This window comes from Lycorma delicatula, chromosome 3 (assembly GCF_047948215.1).
Source record: "Lycorma delicatula isolate Av1 chromosome 3, ASM4794821v1, whole genome shotgun sequence".
NCBI lineage: Eukaryota > Metazoa > Arthropoda > Insecta > Hemiptera > Fulgoridae > Lycorma > Lycorma delicatula.
In genome coordinates this window covers 226,212,618-226,236,245 of record NC_134457.1, presented here as the reverse complement: position 1 = coordinate 226,236,245, position 23,628 = coordinate 226,212,618, and the positions used below count along the sequence as shown (strand labels likewise).

Below are 23,628 nucleotides of genomic sequence, written 5' to 3'. Positions count from 1 at the left end.
CACTTTGACCATACTAAAATCGCATATTGTTATTAATGACCTGATTGGTTAATGACATTCAATAGGATTGGAGAGAAGGGTAATAATTAAAAATCTATTAGGCTCATAACTGCCCTATATATATATATATATAGTAGTGCTTAGATGTGAAACGTTCAATTTCAGGTTTGCCCTGAAGAAGTAAACTGCAATAGAGTATTGATCAGTGATACTGCGGTGCCATTTAATATTGATAAAGCGTTAAATCATGTTAGTATAATATTTGTTCGTGTTAGTGCATTAAGTGATGTGTGTTAGTGCTTATTCATTAATAGCAGTGTTATGTTTACCAGTGCTAGTGTTGTGTTAAGTTTGAAGTAGATTTAAAATATGTTGGTGAACATCAAAGTTGATAGGTTATTGATACTTTCCTGTACAGTTATTTTGATCGCAGGAGATGGTGTTTGTCTCTTTCATTTTGCTTTTCTATCTCAATTTACGATATTCGAGTACAATTTCTAATTAAAGTATGCTTTGCAATGACCATTAATTAATCACAAGGACAGTCACTGAAAGTTGCAAGAATCAATTTAAGAGAAGACTATTTTTCCCCAAAGCCAATTCTAAGCAGCCTGGTCCAGAGTAAGTTCTCCATTAAGTTTAGTGATACCAACAGAAGGACTACTAACTTAATGTACAAAGAGGTTCTGACATAATTTTCTGATGTAATTGTAATAATTTGTGACTTTGCATCATACATATTTTTTAAAATCATTTTTCATAATGTAAATACAAAACAAATCCAGCAAATAGTCAGTTTATTTTTCAATTCAATCAATCTATCAATTCCTCAATTAAATTTTTGTGGGTGAAGCTGTAAAGGGTAAATATTAGTGAGTCTATAAATTATGTACAGACATCATTATGATTAGTATACATTTACATTTATAAAATAACTGTTTGAAAAATAATGTATAAAAACCTCTTTCATTTCGTCACAGGTCACACTCTTTTGCAATTCTCACAGTATCAATCGCCAATTTATAATGGGGAGACTATAGGTGAGATGACGGGCAAACCTTTTTTTAAGTCATGATAGTATGAACAGTATGATATGAATTTATGCTTTGTTGCAGGTATACAAGTCTATTCAGAAAATAACCAAACATTTTTAATTACACGCCAACACAGATATTTAGTGACATGTGGTTGGCAGCATTATGTTCCACATAACCTCCTCTGTAACCACATGCTCTTATTGTTGATATCTCATTTGATTTTCATGTTTAATTATTTTAGTGCTACGTGTTTAAGTGTTAGTAGCAATTTTTGTAATGTGTGATTTTTGGGAGCAACGATACAAAATAAAATTTTGCGTGAAACTGGGGAAAACTTTCACATAAGTGTTTCAACTTTTGAAACAAACTTACGGAGATGATGCTCTGGATCGTACACAATGTTACAAATGGTTTTAACGATTGAAAAGTGGTCGTCAGTTAATTGAAGATGACCCACGACCAGGGTGGCCTTCGACTTCAACTGATGACACCCATGTTCAGAAAATCAACAATCTGGTGCTTTCAAATCGCTGATTAACTGTCACAAAACTTGCAGAAGAGGTTAGCATTTCAGTTGGATCATGCCACGCATTTTGACTGAAAAATTGAACATGCATCGAGTTGCAGCAAAGTTTGTTCCTCCTTTGATAACCGAACAGCAGAAAGAACATCGAGTGGACGTTTGTTGGCACCTTCTTGAGCAAGCCAAAGATGATGAAACATTCATGCAAAGGATTATGATGGGAGACAAAAGCTGAATTTACAGCTACAACATGAAACAAAAGTTTAAACACCAAAAAAATGCTACTAACACTTAAAACACATTGCACTCAAAATAACAATAACATGAAAACCAAATGAGATATCACCAATCCAAGAACATGTGATAACAGAGGAGGTTAAATGGAACACAATGCTGCCAACTGCATGTCTCTAAATATCTACATTGGTGTGTAATGAAAAATGTTCTGTTATTTTCTCAGCAAACCTCATATGTGAATGATGGAAAAGTATTCAACAACAAAAATCAAAAAGATAAATCACATATTTGTCAAAAAATTCATGTAGATAAAAAAAAGATTGAAAAACATGAAATGGATGACAGTATTTCAGAAAAATTATTTACATTCTGTGATGATGTTCATGTGGATCATTCATGGATAACAAGGCATTTAAAAAATATATGAGCGATGATCATACCTCACAGTCGGCAGGATTTTCAATTTTTTATTCATTATAAACACTTGCAAAATCTCTTCGAGTCACAGTACAGCTATAGAATTTCATACAATGCTAACAGAACAACTGAGATCAGCTGGCCTTGACCCAATGTTGTCAATGAAGCTGTGTGCATGTGATACACTGATTCTTACTTTCTGGACAATCATAGTAAATTTTTGCCAATTATCCAAGAATAAAAATTAATTCTTAGAAAAGGATTGTTCAATATCATCAGAAATTAATCTTGCGCACTTTAGAGGTTAAAAAAATTTACACAAGGTTGGCAGTACCGATTTCATTTAAATGAAGTTGTGAATTTCTTTCTGTAATTTATGTGAAATCTGCATGGCAGAAAGTGGTGTTTAAAGCTCAAGCTCATTTAAAAGAGGATGTGTTAGTGTACATTCTAGTATTGTATTTTTTAAATTTTTTATTATGTAATAAAAAAAACCTGTTAAGTACCCACATTTATGTGCAAAAAAATTGATATAGTAAAATAAAATTAATTTAACAGGATAATAAACCAATGGATGTGGTAGCCTTGAACAGTTAATAAATTGCAAGCACTCTTTCAGTTAATTAAAATATTTAATAAGAAGGTGTTCAACAAGTAAATAACAGATAAGAATAATAAACTCTATCTTTTTTATTACTAATTGGAATATTCACTCTCTTGATTGAATTATAGCTGGCACTGACTTTGAAATATTAAATTATTTTTTGTCCTTTGTCTTAAATTTGTGTTTATTTTTGCTTTCTAACTTTCTTTTATTTCTATTATTTTTAAAAATTTTATTTACATAATTTTTATTTTTTTATTTTTCCTAAAATGTTTATTTATTTTTGGGATTTATAGTAATATTATTTAAATATATAAACAATATATTCTGGAGTGCTCTTGCTGTAGCTTATTTGAGCCATATGTCTAAGCTAGTGATTCTCAATCTTTTTAGCTCCACGACCTTCAAAAAGTTAAGACAAAAATATAATGAATACTTCACGTTCCCCCAACTGCAACCCAATGTAACCTTGTTAAAACTATTCAGTTGTGTTGACAGCGACAGATATGAACATGCATGTATGAAGTGTACAAACATGATCATTAAGTTTACAGGTTTGGAACCTGTAAATTGTGATCAATTTACAGGTTCCAAACTGATGTGTATGTGCTCCATTTAATTTGGTTTGCTAGCATAACATTCACTGTGAGAGCATCATGTTTGAACATGCATGTGATATGTTTGAACACGTCATGCTCTTAGCAGTATAAGAGGCGTAAGGGATTGCAGAACATCTGTTGAGTTTTGGATGAGAAGCATGTAACTAAACCTTTAAGTTTTTAAAAGCGTAGTTTCATTGAAATTAATAATAATTCAAGTTTCGGTTTTTTAGTGCGCAGTCAAATGGTGTAACTGTGTTTTTTTTTGTTTTTTTTCAGTATTCAATTTGATGAATCAATAGAAGTGGCAAATATTTCTCAGTTATGTTTTCTGAGATAGGAATACGATAGGAACAGAACAATAGAAGAAAATATGTTGTTTTGTAATTCAATACCTGGTCATGCAACAGGACAATTGTCTTTTTGACATTTTTATGAAGATACTATAAACTATAACATAGGCTACTATAAACTGTAACATAAATGTTTTGCAGTACGTAGTTAAGGTGCAAAGACAATAACAGGAAAAAACAGTGGATTTCTGAAAAAATTAAGATTGTTTTTTCCAAGGGTGGAATGGACACACTGCTTCCTTCACAAATGTGCACTTGCCAAAAAAAATATGCTTAAAATCTTAAACCAATTCTTTGTAAAGCTGTAAAAACAGTTATTTTATTAAAAGTTGACCATAACTAATAAGCTGTTTGCTAAACTACGTGATGAAATGGGTGAAAGGAAAAAATTTTCTTTTCCACATGGAAGATGGATACTGGAATTACAAGATGAATTAGTAATATTTTTCAAGGATAAACAAACACAATCATTCTCAATGTTTTTACAGAATAATAAGTAGATGTTGCTGTTTGCTACTTAGCTGACGTATTTTAGCATTTAAACAACTTCAATGTGAATTTATAAGGAAGTAATAAAAACATTTTAATGACAAAGTTCATGCTTTCAATAAGAAGCTTGATATCTGGATTATTTGCTTTCAAAGTAAAAATTCTTATATGTTTCTTCTCACTTCAGATTATACTGAGAAAAATTTTGTGAAGAAGAGACTATTATTCCTGACAGTTTGGATAGCATGAAGATACATTTGCACAAGCTAAAAATTCAGTTGGTGGAGTATTTCCTAGAAGATAAAAATAATTTCTTGAAGAGATAGATACAAAATCCATTTAGTGAAGACACTGTCGCAGCTGCTAAGTAACCAATTGAGATTCATGACCAGCTCATCGAAATGACTGCCAATAAAACATTGTAGCTACAATTAACATCTTAAGATTTAGATATGTTTTGGCTTGCTTGTCTAAGTGAATGTGAAAGTTTAGTCACAGAAGTAAGGAAAATATTAATCTCTTTTGTCACATCTTACCTCAGTGAAAACAGATTTTCAACTAGGGTTGCAAAAGAAATAAATATAGGAATTGTCTTTAATCACTTGAAAACAATCTTCTTTTGTATTTTCTAACATAGAACCACATATGGAAAATCATTTTAACAAAAAAACAAATGCAACCACCTGATTAATTTATAAATATGGTATTTTATTAATGCAAGTAAAATGTTTATAATAAATAATTTTTAAATAATTTTTTTTTTTTTAAATGTTTTCATTATTGTTTATGTGCAAAGTTGTGCTAATTTTGCGTCTTCCCTTTCATATCACCATGACCATCAGGTTGAGAAACGAGCTTATCAGGTAATATTTTACATCAAATAAATCTGCTAAGAGGGAAAGGGCTTTGAGTTCACCTGAATCACTTCAAGTTGCTAAAAGAACACAAACACAAGAAAACTTGGTTCCTGCATTTAATATGTCAGACCCTATAGTTACAGTAATGTCAAAACTTTTAGATGAAAAGCTGACAGTTTTAGCTACAAATGATGGTATTAAACAGTTGGGAAATCTAGTTAAACTGCTAACTGAAGAAAATGAATTACCATATTGCTTCAAATTTAATACACACCTTTTTTACAAATTAAAGTCAAAATGTCAGATGCGTCTTCAATTGGAGGTCTAATGCCATTTGACATAAAAGCGTAGTTAATAGGTGTAAAGCTGAAGTTTTTGAATCCAAACTCTTGTTCAAGTGACGACCAGACAGGAAACTTGAAAGAACATTTTTCATCAAGAATAGAAAATAAATAAATTTCTAGAAAGATTACTCATCTCAAGGAGCTTTACATCTCAACAGCCTTATCATGGTTGATATCATAATTTAGTGATGAGTCATCATTCTGGTACTTATGCATGATGAACGTTCTTTCATGTTTCCCGTCTAACTTGCACTCAATGTTGAACAAGCATACAGTATACTACTGCAGTTGTAAATAGATTTGTTTTTTCATAACTGTTCCATTCTACCTATTTGTTGTGTTTTTCTAACCATTTTATTATCATGGAAAAGCCACAATGATGCAGATTTTAAATGCAAGGTTATTTTATGTGATGAACAGATCGGAAATTGTGCTGCTGGTAAGCAGTTCCTAGTAAACAAAGTGCATGTGCGTCGGTGGCCCAGTATGAAACAAAAATTATTTGTGTGTAAACGAACAGAGAAATCTTTTTCGAGAACAAAACATGGAAAATATCCAGAAATCTATGCTGCTGTTTTGGCCTATTTCCAGGAACTCTGCACAAAAGATCTTCCAGTGACAAAAGATGGACTGATGTAAAACACCAGGGAAATTGCCAGGAATAATGGTCTTCAATTTAATGCTAGCGGTGAATGGTATGAAAAATTCATGAAAAGGCAATGTCTGTCATTGCATCCCAGAACCTCCATTTGCTAGCATAAATTGGTGCAATATCAACATTATGTAATCGATCTAAGATTAAAGAAACAATACTGTCTCAGTCAAATTGGTAATGCTGATGATGAAATTGTTATGTTCTTTGATATGCCATCAAATTACTCCATAAGTGAGAAGGGACAAAAACATGTAACAGTAAAAACACTGGATATGAGAAAGTATGAGTAACTGTTATGTTGATTGCTACCGTTGACGGAAATAAATTGTCACCGTTGTAATTCTGAACAGGAAAACTGTGTCAAAAAATAGGTTCTGTGATGGTGTAATTGTTTGAGCTCAACAGAATGCCTGGATGATGAGCTATCTAATGCAAGATTGTTTAGGATGTGTATGGAAAAGTGGGTGGACTTCTGAAATGTAACAGTATGTAGTGTCTGATGGTTTTCGTGGCAACTTAAATTTGATGAAGTACGGTCCTTAGAAGGGAGTTTAGCAAGTTGAAAACAGAAAATATAAAAATTAAAGCAAAACTATCTGATATTAAAAACTGATCATGTTATAATAATTACATTTTTAAGGAAATCAATTATAATGCTTATGACGATATTAAAGATATGTTAGTCTACACATACATGGATGGTTCTGATTCTCCTTCTGCCCACTATAGCTAGGACCTGAGTTTTCTTTGGTTTAAGTTTCAGTCCTCAATTTAGAAGCCATGCATTCGCCAACTCCATCACCTTGTCAGGTTTCTGTTCCACCTCTTCTTCAGACCGACCTGACACACAGTGCACGTCATCAGCATACACAATTGTAGCCACTCCCGAGGATATCATAAAGTCAAAATGCTATCGAATAAAATGTTCCAGAGAAGGGGGCTTAATATAGAGCCCTGGGGGACGCCCCCCATCTGGATACTACGTTCTCTGTCTTCAGCCATCAATTCTTTTGTGCACAAATAATTACAAACAACCGCCTGCAAGTAGGTGCTGATATTTCTCTTCTCCAATTTGTCCACCACCACAGCCCATGGAAGACCGTTAAATGCATTGTGGACATGCAGGAAGACAATCAATGGAATCTGTCTGGTCCTCCAGGTGCCTGCTCTGCACTCATCCGCCCATGACACCAGTCTTCTTAAGGTATCAACGGTCGACCTTCCCTTTTGAAATCCATATTGTGACAAAGATAGGCTTCCGATTGCTTCAACCTTCTCCTGTATGTATCCGCCAAAAAATGTGTTATTCACATTTGGTGTAGGAATTAACACCAATCTACCATACTTCCAAGATGTGGGGAAGGTTCCCCAGAGTCTTATTCAGCACGTCTGAGACCATCCATGGTAATTTCTGGATCAGCTCTTTCAATAATACATCTAGTACCCCATCTGGGCCTATCCTTTCTACTGCTTGAACAAAAGATCATGTTTGTATCCTCGTAGGTTGCCATCTCCACCTCTCTCTTTGTACAATTGGCTGTCCCAGATTGACCTTGAAGATCCTAAATGATCACTTACCTTTAAACTCTTCTTGTAACATGCACTATGAGGTGACCTTACTGATACTCTCTTCTGAAACGGCAGTTATATTAATCACAGAGCCTTTGCCACGACCTACAAAGGTACAGACCCTTGGCATGTTGATGACTTCAATTGACTGAGCCCAGTGTTGCTGCCAATTTGTAAGCCACAGCGAGTAGATCTCATGCTACCAAGTGCAACAGATTCGGCATTAAAATCACTCGATAAGATGATTGGTTCTCTTTCTGCTCTAATTGTGAATTTCAGTTCATTCAGAAATTCTTTGAATCTCTCACCACAATTCGGCAAAATGTATCCACCACATATAATGACACACACCAACAATCATATGACCAGTATAACTCTGCTATACTTGATTTGCAAGATTGCCCATTGATTCAATACATTTAATATGGCTGTGTCCAGAAGATTATCAGTGATCCAACCACCAGAAACAACCATTCTACGGTTTGATTCAATGGCAATATGAAGTCTACATCTCTATCACCAGCACTGCTTTCCACGCCAGGTCTTGATCCGATGCCATTCTATTTGTATTATCTTCATCGTCTATTCGTACCACATAACTGAGCTCCAGTCCAGTGTCTGACTTTGCCACAATTTAAACATTTTTGTGGTTCTAAATGTTCTTTTGCTTTATGCCCCACACCTCCACAGTTATAGTACAGTGAGGTGCAATTTGGACTGTTACAATTTCTCGACAAACGCCCTGCGCCCCAACACTTATAGTATTTGACTTTGTCAGTATTAATCTCAATTCAGCACGAATGCCATCCAACTTTTACTCTTGAGTTACTCGTTAAAATTTTGGCAACTCTTGTTAGTAGTAGAACTGCTGCCTTCTGAGTATTCTCAAAAGTAGGCTCATAGCAGTTTGGATTTTGTTAAAAGCCAAAGTAACTTCTTCAGCTGTAGAGTCAGCATCAAGATCTTTCACGTAAAATGCAGTCTTTCGTTCACAGTGTGGTCTTTCTTCAACCACTTTTTTGGGGGGAGGGTGTCAGGACAAGGTTTCTTTGTAATTTGCATGTCATCAAAAATACGGTCAGATATTTTTTGGGGTGGCTATTTTGGTCAGGAGTTGAATAGGTCAGGAATGGCATGAAACGCCTAGAAATGGAAGGATTTGGTCGGGCAAGGATTTTTTGGGTTGGGGGTCAGGAGATAGAGGACACCCGGATCAGTAGAGATCTGGGACGAACAGTGAGTCAAAAAAAAGAGAAAATAATTATCTCTTAACTATTTTTTGCCTCGAACATGAAAAATTTTCTAAGTCCTTGTTTACTTCAATTGCGTGACATAATACACTTGACATAATACACTTGCACTGTCTTGTAGTTTAACTTAGAATAATACTAACTAAATTATTTGGTTAAGTACATCCAACTCCTATGCTATAGCATAGGAAAAACAGAAAAATCGAAATATCAAATCAGTCCGTTGTCCAAAACTCACCAAATTTTGTGACCATGTCCATCAATCTTTTACCAACAAAATCCAATCCACTAATCCAAAAAAAAATATCACCAAAAGCCAATCCAGAACCGAAATACAGCAGAGCAATACTACACGTGTCTTATCACTAATGCAATCCCAACTCGACTGTTACAATTTATTGAAGGATAATAAAAATACATACTCATAATATTATTTTCCTATATAATTTTCTCTTTTGGAAACATTTTCTCAGCAGGTAGCTTTCTGATCCCATTATTGTAAAATGAAGGAGGGCGTAACATCACCAATTGCGCAGAAACACTTCAACAGCAGCATAATCTTCAAATTCCTGTCCTCCAAGTTCTTATTTTAGTGGTTCAAACAAATGATAATCGCAGGGTGTTATGTCTGGACTGTATGGAGGGTGCTCCAGTGTAGTCCAGAATAAGGATGCAATGTTTTCTTGAGTTTGAGCCATAGCTCAAAGCGTTTGGTCAAGCGTTGTAGTGTAACAGCAGAATGAAGTCTCGGATTGGAATTGATCTCTTTTTTGACAATATGCAAGTTTTGCTTCGTCTAAAAGTAGGTAGTAGTTTGCAGAACTTACGGCTCAACGTTTATGAAGAAGATCAATATGCAAAACTCCTTGAAATCAAAAAATACTGTAGGCAGAACCTTTCCAGCTGGGCGTCAAGTTCTGCCTTTAATGGGTGTAGTTTCTCCCTTTTTTCGCCACTCTATATGTGCCTATTTTGATTCTGGGATGTAATGGTGCACCCAAGTTTCATCACAGGTATTGATTCGATGCAAAAAAAAAATTCTCCTCAGCATGGTAAAGACTCAACAACTACTGGCACACCTCTAGCCAACAAAGCTCCTGACATACAGTGAGAAGACAAGGACTCATTGTGCTGCCACTTTTTTAAATCCAAGATTACTAGTAATAATTATTACTAGTCAATCTCTTTTGGAAACTGATTTTCCAGGCAATTTTTGGAATTGCAATTGAATTTTTGGAACAGGCAATTTTTGGAAATGACTTTTGGAAATGATTTTTGGAAATTTGTGACAGTGCTCAGGCAATTGCCTGAGCACTGTCACAGCTTATTCTGATCCTAGAAGAAATTTCTGCAATTATTAATCGATAGTTGTCCTCGATAAGGCGACAAAATATAAGAACATTTTCAGCAGTAGCACTAATCCTTGGGTGACATTGTGACCTTCTTTTTCAACTAGTTATCATCCTTTTGAAAACTGCTTATGCGAATCATACATTTGAGTCTTTTTAACAGTGTTGTCCCCAAACTATGCTTGAAATCTTCTCAAAATTTCAAATGATTTCACTCTCTGCTGTGAGAAATTTAATAATAATACATTGCGCAACAAGTGATGATACCTCCTGCTTTTACATTGTGATATTGACTAGAAAAAAGTAGTGAGCTGGCTTTCTAAAAGTGGGATCCCCTCCATACATCCCTACATACTACATTGAGAAGCCATGCCCCTCTCCATTAGCCATGTGTCAAGAACAAAAACCCAAGTTTATATTTGATTCACCCTTGTAAACAGGGTGTACCTCTTACAGGTATTTTTTTTTCATTATACTTTATAGCTCTTTTTATAATGTATATATTTTTTTATTAATAAACACACCATTATTATTCATGGATAATAAAAGGAAATTGATTTCACATGGATCTATTGTTGCCCACAAGGGGACTACTCCTTAGAAAGCAGAGAATCAAGGCCTAGACTTCTTACCATGAAGAAAGAAATCTTAAGGTACTGACCAGGAGAATAGGTATTAATAACTCATGACTTACTTGTGGCAAAATGAATTTCTTTCCCAGATCTATATTCAAAGATTTCCTTAGATAATGATTTAATAAATTACAATCATAAAAGGATAGTGTTATTAATCTTGAATGGTAGTCTAAGGAAATTCATTGGGGAAATATGCATGTACGAATCGAAAAGAAGTGTTGTCAGTTACTTATTTCTCTTGCGCTTCATTGTAATATTTGAATTTTAGGGTGGTACAAGGATATTTTTCAGATCATGTGCATATTTTAGTTAATATTTTGAAAGCTGATAGACATGAATGTGAAGATGTGATGCTGCTCTAGTAAAACTAAGTTGGGTGTGGTTGGATCAAAGTGGGTTTTCAAGAGAGATTATTGAAAAGCTGTAAAGATTTAATGTCCATTTTAAAAGATACAAATTAAGTTTATTAAATAAATTTAATCAATGACCTAAATTAACAAACTAATTTATCACGTATAACATAAAATAAATTGTTAAAAAATAATGTATCTGGCGACTTTACAGGTAACATTGTAAAATTCTAGTTATTTTTTTCAATTATTAATTTATCCACTTTTAACTGAGAGAGACAAGGAACTATTGCTACTGTTGATATTAAAATTTTAAGGATTACTATTAATATTATTAGGGAAATTAAAAATTGATTGATAACATATGTAAACAAAAAATTATTAATTAATCATATTAAAGGTAGCAGAGACTTAATTTTCATAAAGCTTACTTCTATTGTTACCGATTTTACACTCTACATGACACTTTGGGATTTTACAATTTCTTTAGTAACATTAAATCTGTTTTTGGGTAGATGAAAGCAACTCAACATTCACAACTGTTCTCTAACTCGAACTACATTTTAATTTCAAATTTTCTTAAAATTTTGTTCCATTCAATACTATTAAATGCTTTTCCCAGATCTATAAATACCATGTAGGTGTTTTGTTGTTTTTAACCCTTTTTTTATAAACAGGGTTATTTATTTGAAAGCTAGAGTGATTTTTTTTTGCACCCATGCTCTTTCTGAAATTGAATTGGTTATCTAACTACCTTCTACCACATTAACATGTAACATATCCCAGGCTCTATTTTTGATACAAACTGACTGAGTGTTAGTACTCACATTTATAAATAATGAATAAAAAACTAAATTTAAAAGAAAAAGGGATTTATATAGTCTTAACTATTTAAAAAAACAGACACAGAAGAATCCACAGTAAGCATGAATTTGTTTTCTTGCGCACTATTAACTTATTGCAAAATGAATCCTTAGGATGTATGCTGACTCAACAATTATCTAATCCTACATTATAATTAAAGTCAATAAAATAAAAAAAAATACAAACCAGAAACAGAAAGATGGTAAAAATATGGAGATGTACCACCAGCAAGTATTCTGTCATCATAGAAACGACATACATTTATTCCATTATCTTCGGTTGTAGAAAATTTTGTCAGCATTTCCATAGAACGAAGATGCCATAATGACAGACAAGGTCCACCACCACATACCTAATACATGACATTAATCTAACATTTAATACTGACTAATAAGCTTAATTACAATATTATAAAACCTACACAACAAAAACAACAATATATATATACATAAATAAACCAATATGCTGCCTGCGAAACCTAATACAATAGTGATATATACATTTAAAGAAAGATATTACATTAAACTATTTTCAATTAATTTAATGCAGTTAACAATTAATTAAATCACCTCTAATCATAGCACTCAAGATTTACGGCTATTCTGAAACTGCTTATGATTCTCCCTATAACTTTAAGACCCACTTTCTCCATCTCAGTTTAAAGAAACCATTTTATAATCAGGTTGGTTTAAACCTAGTTTAAATAAATCCAGTTTCTTCAAATAATTTAAATTAATGTAGTAACTTTAATATTAGTTTAGCTTTGGGATAAAACAAATGATCCAGTTGTTACATGTAATTACTTTATTTGTGTGATTGTTTTGAGCAGCTTCTATATGAAATATTTGTAAGAATTAAGCCGCCTGTGTTTTTGTGAGAAATAATTTAAAACTACTAATGAAGAATTTATGTTTTCAATGATATTGGAGGAGAGTTGATTATCATTTATTACAAGAAAGTCATTGAGAGAGGGAAATGAACTGAATTCTCGATTAGTAACTTGAGGTGACCATACATGTAATCCCTTTATTGTCGTTTCAATCTTATCCTGAAAAAAGATGAACTCTGAAGACTGGAACTCAGACCATTTAGAAAACTAAAAATTTTAAATAGGCAATACAAGCAAGCAAAGAAAAGTTTCATAAAAAATCTTTTTTGGAGTCAAGAAGAAAAATTCTCGCCTCATCAAGCAGCTGAAACAGCTGCATTAACACTTTACTTCATAATAATCACAGCACATCCAAATGAGCAATAAATGTTCGTATTCAGTTCCCATTTCTTGAAATAGTGAGGTAAAGTTGTAAGAATTAAGAGGCTGAGATTTAATAAAATTGATTATTTTCAGTGCAACATCAAGAAAGATTTCATATAAGTAGACATAGTATGCGAGGCCAACGTTTAACGAAGAATAATACAGTCGATTTAGCAGACAGTGCAATGGATTGAATGCACGCCAGAAGTCCGTTAAACATTCCTATCATAACCCTTGCAGCACTCACTTCCCAACATATTTATCCCATTACTTTGAATAAAATTATTAACAACTAACACAGCCTCACCAGCAGCATGTAATGGCACTGCATTGTAAAATAACATGTCTTCATAAATTTCAATATTATATTTGTATTTCACAAAGTGTTATATTCGCATTGTCTAAAATGTCATTGCTTTCATCCAGTACAATGCAAAATATTCGCATTATTACACTCATTTAACTAATGTACTCTTTACATTTTAATTCATGAATTTCATTAATTCATTTTTATACTGCGTTAATTGATAACAATATGAAGACAGTTTCTTTGTACATTTATCATCATACATGATAGATGTTATTTATTCTCTTCAAAGCAAGAAGAATTAGTTCTTTTGCTATCATATGTGGCTGTACTTTTCTAGCTATCATATGAGCAACTTCATAGGAAGCTAAACAGCCATTTCATTGTTGGAACTTAGTGCTAACTCTTCATTGATTTCTTCCATTTGTTTAATTGTACAAGTCTACTTTGAAAATATTCAGATGTTTTATTTGCACAATCACTTCATTTGCACAGCAGTTACTTTGTAAACTGCTGCTGCAGTTTTGAAGGTTTAACGGACTCATTTAATAAAAATTCATTGTAAATAATATTTCTGGCTTTGCCTCCCTGACTTTATCTAACAAAAAAAAAATTCTAATTCAATTCAAATTCCAAGGACTATCCAAATACTTTTGACATTTCTTTAATTGTATTTGTGAATTTAAAATACTACATGAGTTTCTGTCTTTAATAACCTGCTTTAATGCTTATTAGATGCTTTAATGAACCTGATTTCAACCAACGATCCATACTGTTTAAAGGAAAATTAACTTTAAATCACAAGTTTTGAACTAAGAGAACGATTAATGCAAGTCCGAGCCAACCACACTACAAAGAGAATGTTTGAAATATCAGAAACTGGCTGCAAAGCACAAAAAAAAACTGTCAAAATTGTAGGGGTGGGGTGTTACTTCTGCTAACAACTGGCAGGAAATAATGGGTTATTCAACTCTATCCAAGTAACAATACAAACATTCCTTCATAAATTCTAAGATTGGAAATTCTTATGATAAAATTAAAAATATTCTTAAAAACTGAGAATGTGATAAATTATAGTTTAAATAATCTTATTTCAAAAACAACATTAATTATTTTTAATAATTTTGTTAAACATGGTCCATTGGTATAAGTATATAATTAAAGTTAATATACAAAAAAATCGCTTACCAACAATTGAATTCGAAGTGTTCAAGCGCTTTTGGAATTAAATTCCATCTTCAGGAACTTTCATATTCGTCCTATTTGTAATAGTAATTAATCAATTATTTTTCTTATTAATATTATTTTTTATTTGTAGAGTTGATGTTCTCACGTCAGGCTTACTTGTGGACCCTCAAGTAAGAAAAGTCACGTGGAACATATCCAGCTTAAAGGAGGGTTCAATTCATCCCACACTTTAACTAGTATGTTTTTTTTGCCTCCAGGACCACCATTAGGTATTGCTTCAGAGAACGAGATGAAATGAAAATTTTGAAGCGTGTGAAAATGCCATGCCTGACCAGGATTTGAATCTGGGACCTCCAGATGAACGGCCACAATGCTACCACTTGCACCACAGAGGCCAGCTAACTAGAATGTCTGGAGAAATCCAAATGACAACTGCCTTAATCCTGTGCTTCAAATCACGTAGATCAGTAGGTAGCAAAAGCACATACATAAGATCCTTCATAAAACAACCCCAAAGGCAGAAAACTGCATTGGGTCAGATCGAGTGACCTTGGAGGCCACTGCAATCAAGCTGTCATCAGGTCCATGCTGACCGATCCAACAGTTGGGGAAAACGTCATTCAACCAATAATACGCCAGACAGGAAGTGCACCACCATCTTGTTGCCTAATAAAATTTTTTGGTCCAGCTTGCAGTTGAGGAAATAGCCATGTATACACCATATCCAAATAAGCAACTTCTGCTATGCTTAATTCACTGAAAAAGAATGGCTCATACACACTTGCCATCAGGATATTGTACAGAAAACATTTATCTTGAAGTTCCTTTTGCATTGCAAGAGTTCATGGGGATTTTCTGACCCCCCATAAGTAATGGGTGTTAACTTTTCCACTAAGATGAAATGTTGACTCATTACTAAATATAATATGATCAAGAAAGTCTGGTCATTTTCATGCTAAACATTTTAACTGGAAGGTCGGCAGGCTTTGAAGCCTGTAACAGCTGTGAATGGTACGGATATATATGCAAGGCATCCTTAAAACATTTCGCACTGTCATAGCTGGCATTGCTAGTTCAAGGCTAGTCTTCCTAACAGATTTTTCAGAACTATGCAGGGAAGACTCTCTGACATGTTCAACATTTTCTTTGAATACCCTTGGCCATCCCCCTATTCTCTCCTTTATACAGATATCTGATAATTTCCAACTGATTATGCCATTGATGAATGTTATTGTCTCTTGGAGAATCACAATAAAACACTATGGAATGAATGTTAAACTGCAATTACACATTCATATTTGTTAAACTGTAAAACACAGAAGGCTCAGTGTTCAGAAGTTGTTATTTTTGCTAGTGACTATCAAGCAGAAATATAGGGAATCAATCAACGGCCATGTGCACAACTAAAACTGTTGTTCTTTTTGCTCTGATTCTAGCCTTAAATCAGTACACTGTACAGTAAAACTGTACACCTCATCTACGAGAAAATATAATAAATTAAAAGCTAGATATCCTTTTCTATACACCTGATAGTATATGTAAAAATCACACGATTTCTTTAAGCAACTTAATTGTAAATGATAAATAAGGGAGTCAAAAGGAAAGGAGTACAAGTGTAATTTTATAGTTTTTGAGAAAAAAGACTTCAAAGTTCACTGGTTGTTGTAAATTCCAGTGACATTTTTGATATAATACAATTATATAGTTAACAGGAAGCAGTTCTTAGGTACTTTTTAAAATAATCTTACAATGCATTTTTTTAAATTTGTATATATAACAGATTTTTTTTTTGTAAATCATTATTGTCACTTATACTCCTTTACCTCTAACAATAAGTTAAATAATATAAACTTCATGCATATAGAGCAACAGTATCATTTTTTTATTTTAACAAACAATATGCACTGCATTAACAACCACAAAACTATATTATACAAAAATACATTGGAAAAAACTACACATTTCTAACACTGAAAAATTTCGAAAAATTCTGTTAAATCATTAATAATAAACAAAAGTTTTAGTCATTATTATGACATTTTAAAATATTGTTTTCAAATTTTTTTCTCTTCCATTTGCCTGTTTTGATGTCCTCGCCTCTTGCTGCGGCTGCGAGTTCGTCCTGTTAACTCGATGTGGGAGAACCTTAAAGAAGTTATGATGTGTAGGTGGAATAAAAAGGAAGCAGCTCTATCACATTTTTATACAGGTGTTCCATGAAGAAACTTTCAGGACATGTTCTACTGGTGAAAATAATGAAAAAAAATCATATTAACATACATCTGGAAAAGGTTTGTTTTCAAGTTACAGCTACTGAAAGATTTCATCTGGATTTCAGCTCTTTTAATAAAAAGAAGCCTTACTGTAGCCCAAATTAAGCAATAGTTTCTTATGTAATTTGAGCTTCAAATAGGATAAAATAGGTCCCAGGACTGAAAATCCAGCAGTTTTTAATTTATTTGACATAAAACACAAAATTTGGTGTCAAAAAAACAAGTTTTTTTAGGTTCGTAGTGTAACAGTTTTGTTAAATGACTAATAAATGTGTAAGATCTAGTAACAAAGCTTGAAAAAAATTTGATTCTGAGAAAATTAAAATCCTGAAAGTTTCTCTGTTTCTTCATGGGACACACTGTATTTCGCAATTTTTATTTTTATTGGAGAATCATATAACTGAGGAAGTTTAAATTTAGGTTGTACTTCAGAGGTTTTATTTAAATCTATCTTAAAAAGTGACATTCTTTCATTTACTGTTTGTCTTATAGTGTAAATGGTGAAGAAGATTCAAAATGCAGCTGCTGCATTTTTCTTATGCCTGTTATGGTTTTCTTATGTCTGTGTTTGGATTATGGTTCCTTCATTAAATAAGTCTAGTTATATTGATTTAAAGTCAACTTGTTCCATTCTTACAAAACTAAACTTTTTACTTGATTTTATGAGAACATTTAATCAGTCTTCAGGTACAAAAATGTATACATTTTATTTTGGCTTTCTCTATGACCACAAAGTCCTGGTCACATCCAAAGAGTGACTGAACACCAAAAATTTGTGTCTACAGACACTTTATTGATGTGTCTGAAACAACGTAACAACAGGGCTTAAAAATGTTCTTATTTTTATTTTGTCTACCTGCATAGTCACTAAATGCATAGATGTGGGTGACTGCAGGAGGAAGATAAACTGCAACAGACAAGACATAATTTCTTGTGAACCTCTTGTGGCACAATACTCTCTGGCCATGTAAACAAAGTTGCCGTGTCTGGTATCAAGTAATAAACGCCAAAGTTATACATCCATAATTTTTTAAGATAATATACCTTGCTATTTGTTAGCAAAAGGGTTGTGGTAATGTTTTTTGTAGACCGAATGAAATTGCAATTTGATTAGATGACTTACTTGTAAGATCTTTCTTATTTTTCTTTGATATTCTCAAAGCTTCTGTCTTTTATAAATGGAAGTTTTTTCCTGGGAAGCAACAATTCTCTCATTTCAACAGACATTTTCCAATTTATCACATATTTGCATGTCACTAAAGAGTTTATGACAGCTGAAATTGAATGATGTGTTAAAAATAAATCTGTAGTTATGAATTTTTACTGGCTGGTGATGTTCTTGGATATCTCCTGTTTGGGTTATGGTTCCATGAATAATGGCTATAGAACTTAGGAAAAATTGTTATATGTTTCTTTAAAAAGTTAATTTGGGCTAAGTTTAATCTGTTTGCAAGGGATTTTGAACCTCTTTTGTCTTTTACTGTTATTCCATATGGAAATTTATGTTTGAAACATTTTTTTTTAAACACTTATGGCTGGTGTCAAGTGTATAAAGAAAGAACTGTTTACAAACACAACATTTCACTTGTGCAGCATTACTTATAATTTTGTGGTACCCAGCATTTACTGATTGATGTTTGGTGTTAATTCTTTAATACAAGATTTTATATAGCCATTTGTAAATTCTACGAGACCAACCCCCAATACTTGAGAAACTTTTTTAAACGTTCTTAGTCCGAGATATTTGCTTACATTTATATCTACAAGTATGTACATAAGGTTTAAATGACTATGCATTATCTATTTATTGATTTTTATAGTACTGTTTATGCTGTTGGCGTAAAGTCGTTTTATTCCAATGAATTCAAGGTTATGGTCAAGACTTGTAGTTTACAGGCTTGGTTATTTATTTTGCATTTTTGTAAGGCTTATCTACGTGTATTTTTAAATAGGTTATTTGGATTTATTTTCGATATCAATTTCTCTCAGGCTCCAGCTTGTCTGACTATTGCATCATTGTATTGGTGTTAGCTTATTTATATCACGCATTATTTCATTGCTGTTTAGTCTTAATGTATATATTAGGCTTAGTGTTTTTTTATTCTCAACCAATTTCAATATTGTCATAGTTCCTAGAAGTCTATTTCTCTTTGTCTGCCCTGATGTCATTTCTTCAACTTGCGTATTCAGAAATTATTTTTATCAGGCTTACGTAATTCTTTAGTGGACTGCTCGCTTAAATTATTTTTGTTAAATAATTAATTTTTCTTAAATTGTATTTTGTCTTCGTTCCCGAATTCCACATCGTTTCTCTAATCGTTCTCATACTAACACTAAGACATTACTCTTGTTGTCAACACACACACACTCTTCTGTTCATTGCTTTGTTCGCTTCCCCTACTTCTCACCACGCCAGCTTTTATTCATTCTAGTTCAGACTTTCACGTTCTGCAGATCCTGGTCTTCTTGGAGGGCCAGGCTTCGATGTTTTCTTTCTTTCACTTAATGTTAATACTTTCGTCGTTCTTCGCACTTATAAACGTTGCAGTATTTCTCTGTTAAAATATTTTCTAATTCTACTTGTCAGTTTTTCGTGATTTCACAGTTTTCTATGTTCGTCCAGCCTCGTTTCTTCGTTAAGTTATTCTTCAAATTGTACATTACTTCTCTGTGGGAAGTGCTTCAAACATTACAAGCTGTCAATTCTGTCTACGCCGAATTTTCTCCAGCTTCTTATTACAATTTCAGCGAAGCAATAGTTAATGACTAAGTTAATGAACTAAGTTAATGACATCCGTTCATTACTATTTGTCACATTATAGTATATGTCAGTAGTACAACTGTTTGCCAGTTACATTTTTCTATTAATATTATGTTTTTCTAAATTTACAATTAAAATTAAGGTGTTTCATGTTCTCTTGTTTTTCAGGCTTTGTCAAAAATGTATATTGTCAAAATCTGTATTTAAAAGTGTATATTCATGTATTTTTTTTTCATTTAACATCATTGTTCATATGCTGATTTCAGCTGATATTCTTATGTATCATTAATTTATGTTATTTTCATAATTTCTTTTTAGTTTTAAGGTTATGATTTTTAACATAAGTTCATTTGTTCTTTCTCATTAAAGTCCAATTTCTTTTGGCAAATACGAGCTGTGTTTTTGTTAACTTTACCCAACAAGTACTCCTTTCCCAAGTTTCTAAGTACCTTCGCCTTTGTTCTTTTCTTCTTTTTTCCCTTTTCAGCCTTTTTTTATTTGGCCACTTAATTTTTCTTTCAGTTTGTGCCTCATCAGATGTTAAATCAGAGTTCTGCAGCAATGGTTCTTTATACACTATCTTTGTGTCATCATTTTGTTCACCATCTGGCAACAGAAAACAGCACTGAGTTTATTGTAAGAAATATAGGCTAAAAATATAAATGAATTAAATTCATGTAATAATAGAAATCTATACAGTGTTGCATAAAAGCTGACAGTAGTAATGTCATAATGGCAATATTCTCTATTTTAATAATTAAATTAAAAGACATTTACTATTAAAAAATATTAGCGTAGACTATCATTTAAGGTATGAATAAAATAACTTGGTACAAAAATGAGCTTTTTTCAGTACTAAACTGAATAAATAAACTTTTAAATTAATATTGTCACATTCAGTGCAAAATTACACACATGTAAACAATAGATTTTACTACAAAAAGAGAAAACTTGCATCAACTGTTTCCTCAAAGTTTTACATGGCTTTTCTTGATACTTCAAAACTAATCTATATCTAACCAACAAAAATTTATAAATGTCTGGAAATTATAAATTGATACTTACATTCACTGAATATTTCTTCAGATATCCTTTTTTCAAATCTGTAGTCACTCAAATTACTGAAATCGAACTACTGTAATACAGAACAGCTAGTAAACATTAACAAACATCAGACTAAGCTAAGAGGTAAATAGATGAAAGTGCACTTGCACCTCTTTGCCACTGATGAATAAGCATCTTTGTGTAAGTAGTTAAATTAACTGTTTGTAGATTGCAGCTCAGCATACCAATTCAGTTATATTCTCTTACCACTAAATTTAAGCTACGTCTAGTTTGTGTTCATGTATTTATCTCAATTTAATTTTAAAAAACGCACTTATAACTCTTCCTCCTAAGCACCTCAAATGACAACAATTATTAAGCTATATAAATTACTTCTTAGAAGCAAACAAACCAGCCAATCTGAATTCATAACAGCATCACCAATCCATTTCCCAAGATGTGGTCGAGCAAGGTTATCTTTTAGATGAGGTTCTATTTGTCCTGTTTTTGTAGACTGCCTAATATCCCACAAACAAACTTTTCCATCTTCACCCGAAGAAACTAAATGTGAGTCTCTAGAAGCAAAAGGTCAACATAATGATTTAAATCAACACAAAGAACAAAAGAACACTTAATTTTTGAGATTAAACATTATTTTAAATGAGGTATATGACTGGCTAACAATTTTTTTAAATTAAATTATAAATAAAATAAAAACTCAAAAAGATATTCAAAATTGCTTTAAAAAAAATGACTAATCTCCTACTTTCCTAAATAAAGAAATAAACTTTCTAATTCAAAATTTATGAATAAAAACTACATCAATTCAAATATATTAACTTTAAAATTTTAATATTAATCAGCTTTATTTAAGAAAAACTGAACTACCCAGTTTCCCAAAGTATCAGATCTTATTTATTAACCAGACGAAAACCCTCAATCAAGATTTAAAAATATAATTTCTATGAAAATTGATTCTAATTGTGAAGCATTGATAGTATCCCTTCTGACAAGAATACAGAGGCAGCGATGCAACCTTTTTAATTTTAAAATAGGATTTTTCGACACCTTTCGTATCTTCAAATTCATTTTATTAAATAAATAAAAATGATTTTGAATATATGAATTGTGTTTAAGAATCCTGAATAAAATTTAATATTATGCACAAAACAGTTTTTCAATTACCATTCTTTTTTTTTTATTGGAGCCATCAAAGTCCTTGTTCGAATCAATAACTGCCTTGGTTTAATACCTTGGTTAGATGTACTAATTCCATGTTCTAATTTCACTGATTCATAATTCAAATAAATAATAGTCATTGTTCAGCCATGATAAATATAATTTAATATAATCTTAAATTTTACACTGTAAAATATTTGTTGAATATGCTATGAGTTGATGAGTATATACATGATGATAGTATGAAGTGTAAATGAAGACTAAACAATATAATAAATTAGATACATTGTTACTATAAAATATCAGCTGGTAACATAGGCCAGCTGAATATAAATACATTTACTCTGACAAATGAATAAGAAAAAGAGACATGAGTCTTTAACAGTCCTACAGTAACTACACTAAAAATATTCAAACTTCAGACTTGCAAGTGGTTCAACCGATCAGCTGATACATGTATTATACATGAGAGAAAAAGAGAGAAGTACATACATATATCAAGTGTAAGATACAGTAGTGTTCGCATAATAACTCATATAGGTATATATAAAACAGCAGCATTTTAGCTATATTAATAGCTGAATTTTTTTTCTATGCATGTTTTTGTGTTCTTGGAAAATATTAGTAGATCATAAGGCTAATGACAAGTGGAAAGATAAAGAAAACCAGTGCGACAAAGAAATTACAAATAAAAGGTTGTTTCATTGCTGGAAAAAATTTCTGGCTGTGTGGCGCTAATTTGAAGGACATCACGGAATGGAGGAGGATGAAATTGAAGAAATGATAATGATGTAGTAGCGATGGTACTAAATGAAGAGCCAAGTGAAGGAGATACTATTGAAGAAAGACCCAATCTGATACCACACAGTGAAGCTCTTAAGGCAATTAAGGCCATGCTCAAATACATAAGTCAACAGGTAAAAGCGATACCAGCAGATATCATGTGCTTACGTAAATGACGGGATTTATCAGCGAGAAGAGAATGCAGCGAAAGACATAAACATCAATCAGAGACTTTTTTAAGAGTTAAATCAAGTAAGTATGCACTGTACATTTTTATTAACATTAATACAGTACATTAAACATTCAGATTATAGACACGTTGTTCATTAACATACATTACATTTAGAAAACATTTCCATTTTTGTCTTTGCTTCACAACACTAATAATTTTAATAATCCACTGTACCTTAGTAATTAGTTTAAAAAAATACTACATATAAAACAAGGCTATATTTTACAGTACAGAATGTAAAATGGTCATCAAACTTATAATAAATGATTAAACTTTGAACTCTGCCGTATCTGGTTTTCTTGCTATCCAGCCCGGCTGGCCACCTTATCAGGCCAGATAGTTACAAATCTACTGAATTTCAATATAAGACTTTTTTTTTACATTCAACTCTATGCCTAAACATATTTAAGTTGAGTTAATGTTTTTTGCAAACCATTTATATACTAGATCTCAATGAAAGAGATGTGATGAACAAAA

At 32.3% G+C, this 23,628-nt stretch overlaps 1 protein-coding gene and 1 long non-coding RNA gene across 2 annotated transcripts in view; both read right to left on the bottom strand.

Moving 5' to 3' along the window:
* thoc6 (THO complex subunit 6) overlaps window positions 1–23,628 on the bottom strand; it is a 129,174-nt gene that overhangs the window by 10,948 nt on the left and 94,598 nt on the right. Inside the window, exons 4-5 of the mRNA XM_075361604.1 lie at window positions 21,370–21,532; window positions 12,319–12,484 (exon numbers count right to left, since the gene is read on the bottom strand). Coding sequence (XP_075217719.1) covers window positions 12,319–12,484; window positions 21,370–21,532 — 329 coding nt within the window. The remainder of the gene's footprint in view (window positions 1–12,318; window positions 12,485–21,369; window positions 21,533–23,628) is intronic.
* On the bottom strand, window positions 16,741–21,363 carry LOC142322483 (uncharacterized). Its single transcript, XR_012755886.1, has 2 exons — window positions 20,979–21,363; window positions 16,741–20,519 (listed from the first exon to the last, which is right to left on the bottom strand). It is a non-coding gene; the product is annotated as an uncharacterized LOC142322483 (long non-coding RNA).